Source organism: Neovison vison, chromosome 6, assembly GCF_020171115.1.
Source record: "Neovison vison isolate M4711 chromosome 6, ASM_NN_V1, whole genome shotgun sequence".
Classification (NCBI taxonomy): Eukaryota; Metazoa; Chordata; class Mammalia; order Carnivora; family Mustelidae; genus Neogale; species Neogale vison.
Window position 1 is genome coordinate 34,543,085 of NC_058096.1, and position 12,827 is coordinate 34,555,911.

At 35.4% G+C, this 12,827-nt stretch overlaps 1 protein-coding gene across 1 annotated transcript in view; it reads right to left on the reverse strand.

Annotated features, from left to right (window-relative positions):
• The window catches only part of GBE1 (1,4-alpha-glucan branching enzyme 1), a 270,179-nt gene that overhangs the window by 175,337 nt on the left and 82,015 nt on the right, over positions 1-12,827 (reverse strand). Inside the window, exon 3 of the mRNA XM_044251151.1 lies at positions 5,948-6,063. Coding sequence (XP_044107086.1) covers positions 5,948-6,063 — 116 coding nt within the window. The remainder of the gene's footprint in view (positions 1-5,947; positions 6,064-12,827) is intronic.

A 12,827-nucleotide genomic window follows, 5' to 3' on the forward strand; every position in this document is an offset into this window, starting at 1 on the left:
AAACCATACAAAACTTGGTTTTTATGACCTACTTCTTTCACTAAGCACAGGTTTTCAAGGTTCATCCATAATGTATCATGTATCAGTACTTCACCAGTTTATATGGTCAAATAGTATTCCACTGTATGGGTTTCCCACATTTTGTCTGTAGATAGGTTAATGGACATTGGGGCTGTTTCTACTTTTTGGCTATTATGAATAATGCTATGAACATTCATGTACAAATGAGATTTACCATCTTAAGCAAATATTCTGATACTAATTTTTTCAATATGCCCCCCCCCCAAATTACTCAATGGCAACCTTCTGCCTCGCAATCTCATTCCAGATTTCAATTAGTAGTTTTACTTTACTTACCAAATCTGGTATTTTACCCCCTAAAACCCAAACTCTTTACAAATTACCTATCTCCTTTCTATTCTCAGGGAAGGTCACTTCCAAACTCTCCTTCTCAGCTCCATAAAAATTGGGGATAATGGTTTTCACACAAAAAAGTAAAGACAAATATGGTATAAAATGAGTTGCTAGACCTGAGACTCCAGTTTTATTTCCTCTCTATCACTTTTTCCCCCTCTTTTCTCTGTGAACCCTAACCCTATAGGAGGATATTGTAACGTAAGAATGTGGACTTAGCTAGACAAGACTTAATTCAAGTCCACAGATGAGTGTATTCATGCACGAAATAAAAAATATAATCACAATACCTTCTCTCATAGTATTGCCATCAAAATAAAATTAAATACGAATGTAAAGCAATCTCTACTTTCTTTTTTTTTTTTTTCACTGTGTCTTGGAATCTAAGAAAATTGCAAATGTAGGTATTGGGTTCTGCGTCTCTTTTCTACCTATTGATTGTATAACACTGCAATATAATTAGAAAAGCAATGTGGTCTGATCTGAACTATGCTCCCCTCCAAACTCACATGTTGGAGCCCTAAGCCCCACTGTGATAGTACTGAAAGATAGAGCATTTGGGAGATAATTAGGTTTAAATGAGGTCATGGTATGGGGTCCTGATGATGGGATTAGAGCCATGTGAGGACACAGCAAGAAGGCAGTCATATGCAAGCCAGGAAAAGAGCTTTCACCAGAACCCAACTATGCTGACTAGTCTTGAATTTCCCACCTCCAGAACTGTGAGAAAATAAATTTCTGTTGCTTAAGTGACCCACTGTATAGAATTTTGTTATAACATCCCGAGATGACTGACACATGAATCCCCTAAAACTTTTAAAGTTCTGGAATCAAGAAACCTCTGTTCTAGTCCATTTAGTTACTCATTGGCAAGGAAAAGTTAAAATACACAAACATTCTAAAGACTAAAAAGAAGACAATTCCCACCGCCTTGGAAGTCATTTGGGTATTAATTAGAATGAGAAAAGAAAATGGGAATCAGAAGAAAAGAAAAAGAATTCTTCACTGTTTGCCTCCAACCCACCTTACAGGTTTACTCTCCCTGATCTCTTACTTTTCTTGACTTGCGGTCTTTACTGACCTCCTGAGCTACATTTTATGAGTTAGGACAGATTTACTTCTTACCTAGATCTCTGCCCCAGGATGCTGACCCACATTGACCATATTCCCCAGAAAACTGGGTTCTCTTTGGCTTTGGCCCAGGTACAGCCCCAGTAAGTGGTCAGAGAAAAGAAGAAGAGTGAGAGATGATTATTTGTTTCCTTATTTCCCTGGTTCCTTCCCTGCCAGGCTGACATAAATTAACTATGTCTCTCACCAAAGCTCAGCGATTCATTCGAGATGGCCAACTCTTCCTCTCTCTGAGTTCCAGCAACTGATCCCTGTTCCCTGTGGCCTATGCAAGGTAACAATTTGGGGCTACTAGGCCCCCTCACCCACCCTCCTTTGAACTCTTTAATGGATCCCCTGCATGCTCAACTTTGAAAACAGACTTTTGGAAAAACAAACAAATGAACAAACAAACAAACAAACAAACAAAAAACATTGTTCAAACTGCCCTATTTCTATGTGCATGTGTGTGTGTGTGCCATTTGCTTCCTTTTGGGACATCAACCAACACACACATCTTTATTCATGTAGTACTCTCATGAATTCTTCCCTCCAACTCTCTGGTCACCTTCTAAACATGTTACCAAGTGTGCTTGAATGTTGCTGCCCCTCTGCTATCTCCCTTGTTACCATGACAGAACAAATGAACTGTCCACTAATATTTTGCTCTAATAGCACTTTATTTTAAAAGCACACATGGTCCACATATATATCACAATTCAGTACAAGCATCACAGATGAAGGACAGCACCTGATATACAGCACTCAATAACTATGTTAAATTTCTATGAAACAACTTGAGAAGTGTTTTTTTTTTTAAATATAACAATGCTATTAAAGATGTATATTTTAAAACAATGAATAACGACAACAAAAATACCTTTAGATACATTCGTTTGGCTAAGCATCCAGGAAGAAAAAGTATTAAAGCTTGAATAAATATGTCTCCTTTTCCTTCAGGAATGTAGTCTTCTTTCTTTAAATTTCTATAGTATTGAATGTTTAATTCAACTTACTATAATATTTTTTAAAATATGTTCTATTTGGTAAACTCACACACAAAAAAAGAGATATTTATATGACCACATTAGCAGTGAGGTATTTTCTTCCACAAATTATTCCATTGAAAATGTTTTACAGAGAAAACAAAGCTATTATCTCAATGGTAGGTAACATTTCTTTTTTTGTCAGTGGTTACCAGATAATTCAAGAGAAATATCCTCAAGTGAGTTAAAAAGGTCAATCCCTTGTGAACTGAAATAAATTTTGAAGTTCAATTTAAAACAAGATTTTTAATTACCGAGATAGACTATCTAGGGATAACTTCAAATTGAAAGGCCAAAAATCTCAAGTTAGTTGTTTTTTTTTTTTAATAGAGAATTTAACCCCTCCCTCAAAGAAAATCTGATACATCATTTCCCATAAATGAAAAATTAATGATATCACCATATTAACAGCATCTAAATGTTTCCTCAACATTTGAAATATCTAAATACTATGAGTAATATTTTGGGCCTAAATTTCTAGTTATTTAACCTAACAGAAATTTTTAGAGAATAATAATGAAGAATGATTATGCAGTAGTTTACTTGATACTGAACACTCATTTTATGTTAGACATTGATTTTCAAAACCAAGTAAAAGGTAAAAGCTACTTTTTTTAAAATCATAGGATCATTTCATCTCATCTAAGTCAAATAAATTTTTAAAAGAAACATAACATTGTGTACAAAACATCTTAATTTGTTTAGGCTGCTACAGCAAAAACTGCGGACTGGGTGGCTTACACCCAACAGAAATCTAATTCTCGCAGTTCTAGAAATTGGAAGTTTGAGATCAGGATACCAACCTGGTTGGGGAAGGGCCCACTTCAGGGCTGCAGATTCTTCTTCTTGTATCTTCACATGATGGAAGGACTAGGGATCTCTCTGGAGCCCCTTTTATAAAGGCACTAATCCCATTCAGAGGGCTATACCTTCGTGACTTAAGTACCTCTAAACCCCCTTCCGCTAGCACCATCACATCAAGCATTAGGATTTTAACACACCTTTTTTTTTTTTTGGAGAATACAAATATTCAGACTATAGCAGAAAGTATAAAGGATTTGGAGTTGGATGGGAGAGGCAAATGTTTACCATTATTCCCTGTATATATTAATTTATCATTCATTCCTGGTAATCACTTCCCCCCTGTATAAAAACAACTTGTGAAAATTCAGTCACCATTTAACATAAGAAGTTGGTAAGGCGTCAGAGCTCATAAATTTTTCTAATTTACAATGGCAAACAAATTTTAAAGGGTAAAAAAAAATTTTTTTTAATTAGTAAGTTTAGTTCTTAAAAACAAAAACCAAAACAGAACAAATGGCCGTAAGGCCTAAAGTGACACTGAAAGCAGTAAGAGGAGGCGCCTAGGGGGCTCAGTAGTTAAACATCTGCCTTTATCTCAGGTCATGACCCAGGGTCCTGGATCCAGGGGCACATCAAGCTCCCTGCTCAGCAGAGAGCCTGCTTCTCCCTCTCCCACTCACCCTGCTTGCGTACCGCACCCTCCCCCCGCCCCTGTCCCGTCTTAAATAAATAAATAAAATCTTTAAAAACAAACAAAACCAAAACAAAACAAAAAAGAAAGAAAGCAGTATGAGAACAGTTGCCTTGCCTCACAGGTTCCTAAAATCAGGTCACATAAACTACAGAAGAATCAAGTTCTTTGGCTTATTCTATCAAAGAGTGGGCCTAGAAAGGGCATTAATAGTTGATAAATACTTCTCTAGTGTCTACTCTGTGCCAAGCACTGCTCTAAGAACCGAGAATAGTAATATTAGTAAACAAAACTGGATAGGCCCCTGATCTCGTGGAGTTTATACTAACTTGGAAAGGGATTACTTATATTAAATATTAAATCCCTCTTATTGTATACTGTAGCTACTTATTTGTCATTTTCACTATAATTTAAGAGCCCTGGCTGCCATCCCATGTCAAAATGTCTCTTTATTCCAGACAATATGCTCTTCTGGTAACTATATTATGTGTGGCAGTATTTCAGTCATTCTCTGATGTATGTAAAATTTCATTATTTATAAAACAAAACAAGAAACCTGCAAAACAACCATACAAATACAATACATTTTGATTTTATTTTAAGTAACTCAGTTAAAAATGTTATATAACAAATACCAATGAAAATAATAATTCAGTCACGGGATTCATCATGATAAATGCTTTGAGTGTAATCATTCTGTTCAAAAGAGGGAAAGAAAGAAGGAGACATGGAAATATTACATAATTTTATGAGCACTAGATAAAAATCAAGTAAATGTTAAAGGATTTAGATAACCTTTCACATAATCAAATGCCTGAAATCTAGAAGCCAGGCTGTTGGACCCATCCTTCAAGCCTCCCTTGAGGAGACAAGAGAGGCTGCTATATGAGCTCTGTAAACCCGAACACAGAAGCATATGGTTAGCTAAAGCAGAGGCCATGTGAAGCACACTCAGCCTTCCTCTGACAGGCAGGCCCCGAGGTAATCCAAGTAGGCTTAATTTAACATGAGACTCTTAATGTTAAAGACCAGAAAGAAGAATAACCAGGAAAATCATGTCCCTAAAATGCATGGTTCTCAACGCACAATAGCCCCTTCATGTAACTCACCACAAAATCAATTTTTTTAAAAGATTTTATTTATTTGAGAGAGAGAAACAGAGAGAGGACACACAGGGGGTGTGCAGAGTGGCAGAGGGAGGAGAAGCAGGCTCCCCAGTGAGCAGGGAGTCAGACATGGGGCTCCATCCCAGGGTTTTGGGATCATGACCTGAGCTCAGGGCAGACACTTAACTGACTGAGCCACCAAGTGCCCGCACAAAACCAATTTTATCGAGACACTCTTTATAGGTAAAAATTCTCTCCACATTCACTGATTTGAAGATAGGTTTCATTTTTCTATTAAACTGTGTGTTTTTCAAGCTAGACTTCTGCAATTACTCAATCCCTCCTTACATAAAGTTTCCAAAGTTACTAATACAATAAGTTCAGTACCTTACCAAACAGTCCCAATATAACACAATTTAGTAATGATGTCTCTTAAATTTTTCTGTTTAAACATTTTGACTATTTCCCCCATAGTTATCATGCATCAGTTTATATTGCAATATTTTTTTTAAAGATTTTATTTATTTATTTGACAGAGAGAGATCACAAGTAGGCAGACAGGCAGGCAGAGAGAGAGGAGGAAGCAGGCTCCCTGCTGAGCAGAGAGCCGGATGCGGGACTCGATCCCAGGACCCTGAGATCATGACCTGAGCCGAAGGCAGCGGCTTAACCCACTGAGCCACCCAGGCGCCCTATATTGCATTATTTTAAATCAAACTTTGAAAATGAAACAAAAAGAAAACAAGTTCATATCAAAACAGGAAGGTAGAAAGTACCTTTAATTTGGATCCATGAGGTACAAGTAGAGAATTATTCTTCTTTGGTGGGATATAAAGCTCCCACTTTCCATAATCCAGTTTTTTATATGGGTACGAAAATGGATTCCAATCATCTAAAAAAATAAAGAAGATTAGTTAACAATAGCATGGTATGACTAATACTTAATGAATTTCAAGTAAAGCATAATATGCTGCCTTCTTGTACAGAATCAAATTGCCTAAAAAACGTTAAGTTTTCTAGGGTGTTAAGTAAAATACTCTAGCCATTTAGAAAAAAGCAGGTTATTTTATATTTGTTTTTAAGAAATATATTTGAAAGTTTGCCTTTTGCAACTTAAAATTAAAAATTACAACATTTTCAATTGTCCTTTCAATTCCAATATGTCTATCAATAAACAGATTGTAAAAGAAAATAATGGGCCCTTTTGTAGAAAACACCATCAACAACTGGAGTGAATATGAAAAAACAGAAATGTATTCTTGGTGATTAGATAAGATATATCTCATGGCAGAAAAAATGATGAAAAATAATTAAAACCATATTTCATTTATCCAAATCTATAAGTGTATGATAGAATTGAGTCAAAAACCTAAAGAAATGCCACAAGCAAGAAAGGTGGAAGGTTATAAATGATAGGAAGCAAAGGAAAGGTAGATCACAGATCTCAGAAGAAAGTCAAAATGAAGAATAGACCCATTCACATAGGGAAACAAAATCAGTAAGTAAAGGACACACTGATTAATAAGCGGTGCTATGACAACTGGCTATCCTTATGAAAGAAGGGAAGAAAGAAAAGAAAGAGAGAGGGGTGCCTGGGTGGCTCAGTGGGTTAAGCCTCTGCTCAGCAGGGAGTCTGCTTCCCCCCCATCTCTCTGCCTGCCTCTCTGCCTACTTGTGATCTCTCTGTGTCAAATAAATAAATAAAACCTTTTAAAAAAAATTAAAAAAAAAGAAAGAGAGAGAGAGAGAGAGGAGGGAGGGAGGAAGGAAGAAAGAAATCTCTACCCAATACCATGCCTAAGAATCATCTGAGCACAGACTGATGCTTAAATATGATAGGCAAAACTGTAAAATGTTTATAAGAAAATACAGGGAAATAATAATCACCCCAGGTATAAAAAGTATTTTTTAAACAAGATACAGGGCACCTGGGTGGCTCAGTTGGTTAAGCAACTGCCTTCAGCTCAGGTCATGATCCTGGAGTCCCAGGATCAAGTCCCACATCGGGCTCCCTGTTCAGCGGGGCATCTGCTTCTCCCTCTCCATCTGCCCCTCACCCCACTCATGCATGCTCTCTCTCTCTCTCATTCTCTCTGTCTCTCAAATAAATAAAACTCTTAAAATAAATAAATAAACAAGATACAAACATAAAAACTAGGAACAAGCCTGATAAATCTGACCAGTAAAATTACAAATTTATCCTCACAGATAGATGGATGGATAGACAGAATGAAAAGACAAACTACCAATTGTGAGAATACACTTAAAATGAATATACCAAGAAAGAACATCCAAAATATATGAAAAAATGGCCAAAAAATGAGAAAAAGAAAAAACAACAATAAAAAAACGACAAAGACATCAGTGGAGGACACACGAATGGCCAAGGAGCATGTAATAATGCCCAAACTCACTGTGATTAGGGAAACACAAATTAAAAGAACAGTGAGACTCCATTTGCCACCCACTGAATTAGCAAAACTTAAGAGCCTGAAAATATCAGGTAGTCAGCAAGGATTATAAAATAACACTGCAATTGAGAGTATAAATTAGTAAAACAACTTGGCATTGTATAGCAAAGTTGAAGATGCATTCCCTGGAAAGCCCAACAATCCTCCCCCTAGGTAATAGCCTGGAGAACTTCTGACAAATGTGCACAAGACAGCATCTGCAAATGCTCAGTGAAGAACTGTTTGTAATAGAAAAAATGGAAGTGATCAAAATGTAAGTCAGACACAAAATGAGTAAATACGTTTTGGTATAATTAAACAATGGAGTGCTATACAATAGTATAAACTAAAGAACAAATATATATATGCAAATAGCTAAAGCATGAATGTTAATTTTAAAAGGGTATGAAAGAATATAATTTATACAAAGTTCAAACATATGCAAAAGAGTATTATATAACACTTATGGATATATATGCACATAGTAAAAATATTAGAAGAAAAATGAGAATGTTAAACATCAAATTCCATGGGTGATTTCCACTGGATAAAGGAAAATTAACATAGGATATTTCAATAATATCTGTAATATATCTTAAGGTAGGTGGTGTGTGGAAAGATGCTTATTACATTATTTGTTACTGTTTATGCCTAAAATATCTCATAGTTCTACAAATAACTGGGCAGCACTATGATGCCATGCACTGTATGGCACTGACATTAGAGTCTTAGCAGATGAAGAAAAGCATCAGAAGTCTTTTATGCCATGATTTCTTTTTTTCCACACCAACTCTTTCACCCCATCCGTACTGAGGATCTTTACCTCCAGACACTCTGAATGTTGGGGATGGAGTGAGGGTAAGAGACAATATTTAAATAAAGAAATAAAGATCTTTCTAAACATTTCCCTACTCCTCACATGAAGACAATCTGAAAATGTCTGAAGTGGTTTATATTAAAAAACAACAGGCTCTGTGTCCTTATATGTTCCTGCTCCTAAAATCTCAAAAATATCTGACCTACATACAGGGTGACATACCTTTACCAAAGCAAAGAATTGAGGGCATAATTAGAAAGAAAAAAAATCTTGAAATAACAATATTTAGATACTGTAACACTTCATACATTTACTGTATTTTTTTAAGCTAATCAGTTAAGACAATTAAACTTAAGACAAGTGACAGATCTTTTCCTGGTTAGTTAGATCTGAAAATAAAGGGTACAGTTCATTAGTTCATTCATTCATTCATTAAATATGAACTGAATGTTTAATATAGGCCCTGCTCAATGCCAAACTCAAAATTAGTGTTCAGAAAGACAGTCATATCTCCTCAAGAAAAGGTTAAATTGAGTCAGAGTGCACCAAAATGAATAAATTTATAATATAGATTCACTAAAAACTCAACTATAAATAAGATTTTGTTACTTTGCAAGTGAATCTTCAACTATATGGGATTATTTACATATGCAGATTTGTTTAAAAGCTGTTTTCAGTAATGGAAAAATAAATGTGCTTTTGAATATTACTGATTGAATATCAGTTTAACTAGTTCCTCAATTTGCAGTCACTTGAGTTTTAAGGTCTATTTAAACAAGTATTAATATTTATATAAAGAAAATACTCTTACTGAATCACATTTTCCTTTTATAAAATCTTAAGAGTTCTAAATCCCCTAAAGCATATGTTGATTATTTATAATTCCACATTATGAATTTTTTTCCTTTTATTATTACCCCTCCTACTCATGGAAACTCAGGTGTTTACTTTTACTGCAGTTACATGTTTCTTCCTAAACCCCACCCTTGAAAGCAAAATCTAGAACATCTTCACATATACGCCTCAAGAAAATCCATTCTACCAACCATCCCAAGTGATGTAGAATATAGCTAAAGATTTCATATGAGAGAGGGAGAGGAATTTACAAGGTATACATGCATGAAACAAATTAAGATTTTTGCATTAAACAACTGTCACCCCATGCAAATCCCTCTTCAGCCACATCACTACCAGTCTGTCATCTCCTCGACTCTTTGTCAGTTACTGTTAGCCCTGAATTTTCCTCACTCAACTTCCTTTATTAAATAATGTTGCTTTTTTCTATTGGACACATGGACACCGATAAAAATTCCCACTTCCACAGTACAGCATGCAGATGTAAGATTGTTTCTTGTAAAATGGGTTTTCCAAAATGACTCATAAGATGAGATTTTCTCCAGGGTATAAATATATCTAAGGCCCAGAAACAGAATAATTTTAAAAAAATGGATTTGGACCTGTTCTTATAATCTTAACATTAAACACTTAGTTAAGAAAGAAGGAACAAAATTAAGGTACATCTAGGCATAACTGCAGAAACCACTTGTGAAAGTACACAGTTAAAAATAAATAAACAAATGTTTAACATCAAATGACCAGTATAAAAATTTTGTTTTTTTAAAGATTTTATTTATTTATTTATTTGAGAGAGAGAGAGTGAGAAAGAGAGAAAGCACAAGCAAAAGGGGAGCGGCTGAGGAAGAAGGAGAGCAAACACCCCACCGAGCAGGGAGCCTGACCTGGGGCTCCATCCCAGGACCCTGGGATCATGGCCTGAGTGGAAGGCAGATGCTTAACCAACTGAACCACACAGTCGCCCCATAAATAAAATTGAGTATTTTATTTGTAAATAGAATTAGCTTCATAAAAATACAAGAGGCAAAATAAGAAGTTGAAGGACAAAATTTAGGGAAATTTTTGTCTTGTGAAATAAGTCATGAGACTTTATTCTTAAACATAACTGAAAATAATAACAATAACAATAATGATAAATGATTCTAGGCCATACTAGAGTAGATCTGAAGAGATACTTTTGGAACCAGATTACCCAAACATTTTTCATTTTAACCTTGTATGACTTACATTCTGAGTACACAAGATAGCATTAACTTTAAGTACTTAATGCAAATAGTTAATATCCGTATGTAGGCCTCAGGATAAGACCAAAAATAGCACCATCACCACATGGAACAATTGTTCGTGTCTCTATCCAGTACAGAACCTAACACTGCGAGTTCTACAGTTCAGTGGTTCTCAAACTTTAGCTCATACCAGAATCACCTGAGCTTATTAAAACAGATTGCTGCTACCCCGCCCTCAGAGTCTGGTTCAATAGATCTCAAGTGTGGACTAATAATTTGTATTTCTAAAAAGTTCTCAGGTGGTATTGATGCCACTGGCCTAGGGACCACACTAAAAACAACTGCTGGCTCAATAGGTATGTTCAGGCATTCTCTACTCCTAGCTTTATGAGTGATTTTCTAAATTAAATTAGATTTATGGACTACCAAATAATGCCCTAAATCAACAGGTTAAGGAAATTCTGAAATAAGAAATATCTTTAATAATCTTTCAAGGTCAACATTACTCACATGAAATTCAGGATTTAGAATTTGGGAAGAATAGGGTTATAAAGCCCAGAGGATGACAAGTGAGATAAAGATAATAGAACAGATATAATGTATAAAGGAGCTAGAATGTATTAATGTAAGGGAACAAAATTTGACAAATTTGAACATGAAAAGATAACATATATTAAGACCATTATTCAATGTACTTATTAATATCTATAATAATATTTTCTAAAATATTATCACCAAGTAATCACTTGGTTAAAATGTTTGAGCCACTGATCACTGCCTGATTGTGAATAGAAATTTGAAGCCTTTTATTTAGAAAATATGAAAGTTTTAAAATGTTAGCATATTACCTTATTTCCCTTTCTATTCCTCATTTCTTACCATAATGTAGACATCGCCAGGTTCAAGAGTTAGGAATACCCAAAACAATGTGTTTACTTATTCTAATTTTGGTCAAGTTTCAAGATCATGTTTGCTGCTAGCATAAATTATTTTATTATAATATTTTATAAGACATTCAATATTTATCAAGTTATGGTGACCTGACACATTTTTAAAGCAAACATGTTAATAGGTATGTTATTAACAGGCTAAAATATATCATCATATTTGGTAATGCAAAAGATTCTATTTGTCCATAGACTCAAGACCAGCAGACAAAATTCAAATCGAGATATGGAAAAGAAACAATGTGTTTGCACAGTTTAATATGAACTGCAAACACACATTTGGTATAGGCCATCAAACATTAACTTAAGGTCACTGCATCAGGAGAACAGACTCTATATTTATCTCAAACAACAACCTTTCTTTTTCTAATGTAATAATCCTTACATAAAATTCTTAAATGTCAACCTCCTTCAAATATTCCCAAACTCTTTAACTCACAGTAAAGTATTTCTCTTCATCAGCTCTTAGCCACCTCATTTCTGTAGAGTTCCTGAGTTTCATATAAAATTCCCTGATGTATTGCTGAAATCGGTCCAACTTACTATGTAGAGTCTTACACCTCTGATGTGGATGCTAGTCCGCTGAAGAACATGGTCCACACTTGGGCCAACCCCTGCAGACTTCCCCAGCAGGGACACAGATTCCTGGTGAAGGCAGCAGATAAGGCTAACAAGTAAGGCCACTACTGGCCTGTGTGGCACATTTCAGTCACTTTCTATCTGCATGGATGTCCCTTATGTTATAACGGTTGTTAAATATTTGGAATATCACCTCCTCGAAGCAACTAAATACCCTTCTTCATCTTTCTGTGTTATTTAATTGTTTCAAGCTTCATATCATGTGGCATTTATAGACATCTCTGCAAAGTTAGCTTGCCAAATGGAAGTTTGGGGGACTTCTCTCATATCAAGAAAGCATCTGCTCTGTTCCCGAGAAATCATAATGTTCAGAACTGAAATCTCTTATGTCATTATCCCTACCTAGGGATTATGGGAGGACCACACAAACTGTTTGGGTGGAAGGCAATAGTCCTTTCTGAGATATATCCTTGTGATTTTTTGACATCCTTTTTTTTCTCCTCCAGATAATTCTTTCCTTTAATTGGCTGCCTGGGAACTATCATTCTTTGACTTCTGCTGGCAGCTGGTACCCTGGGGATAATCTTATTGAGACCTCCAGCATTATTTCTTGGGGGAAATTCTCTCAACACACATTAGTGAAGACTACCTGTGCTTTTCAAGAACATTCTGATAAAATCAGAATGCCTCTAACTTCAGGACCAAGTAAATACTAATATCTTGATATTATAAAGAACAATGTTCAGTCCTGTGAAATATAGCTTTCTGGAAATTAGAAAATG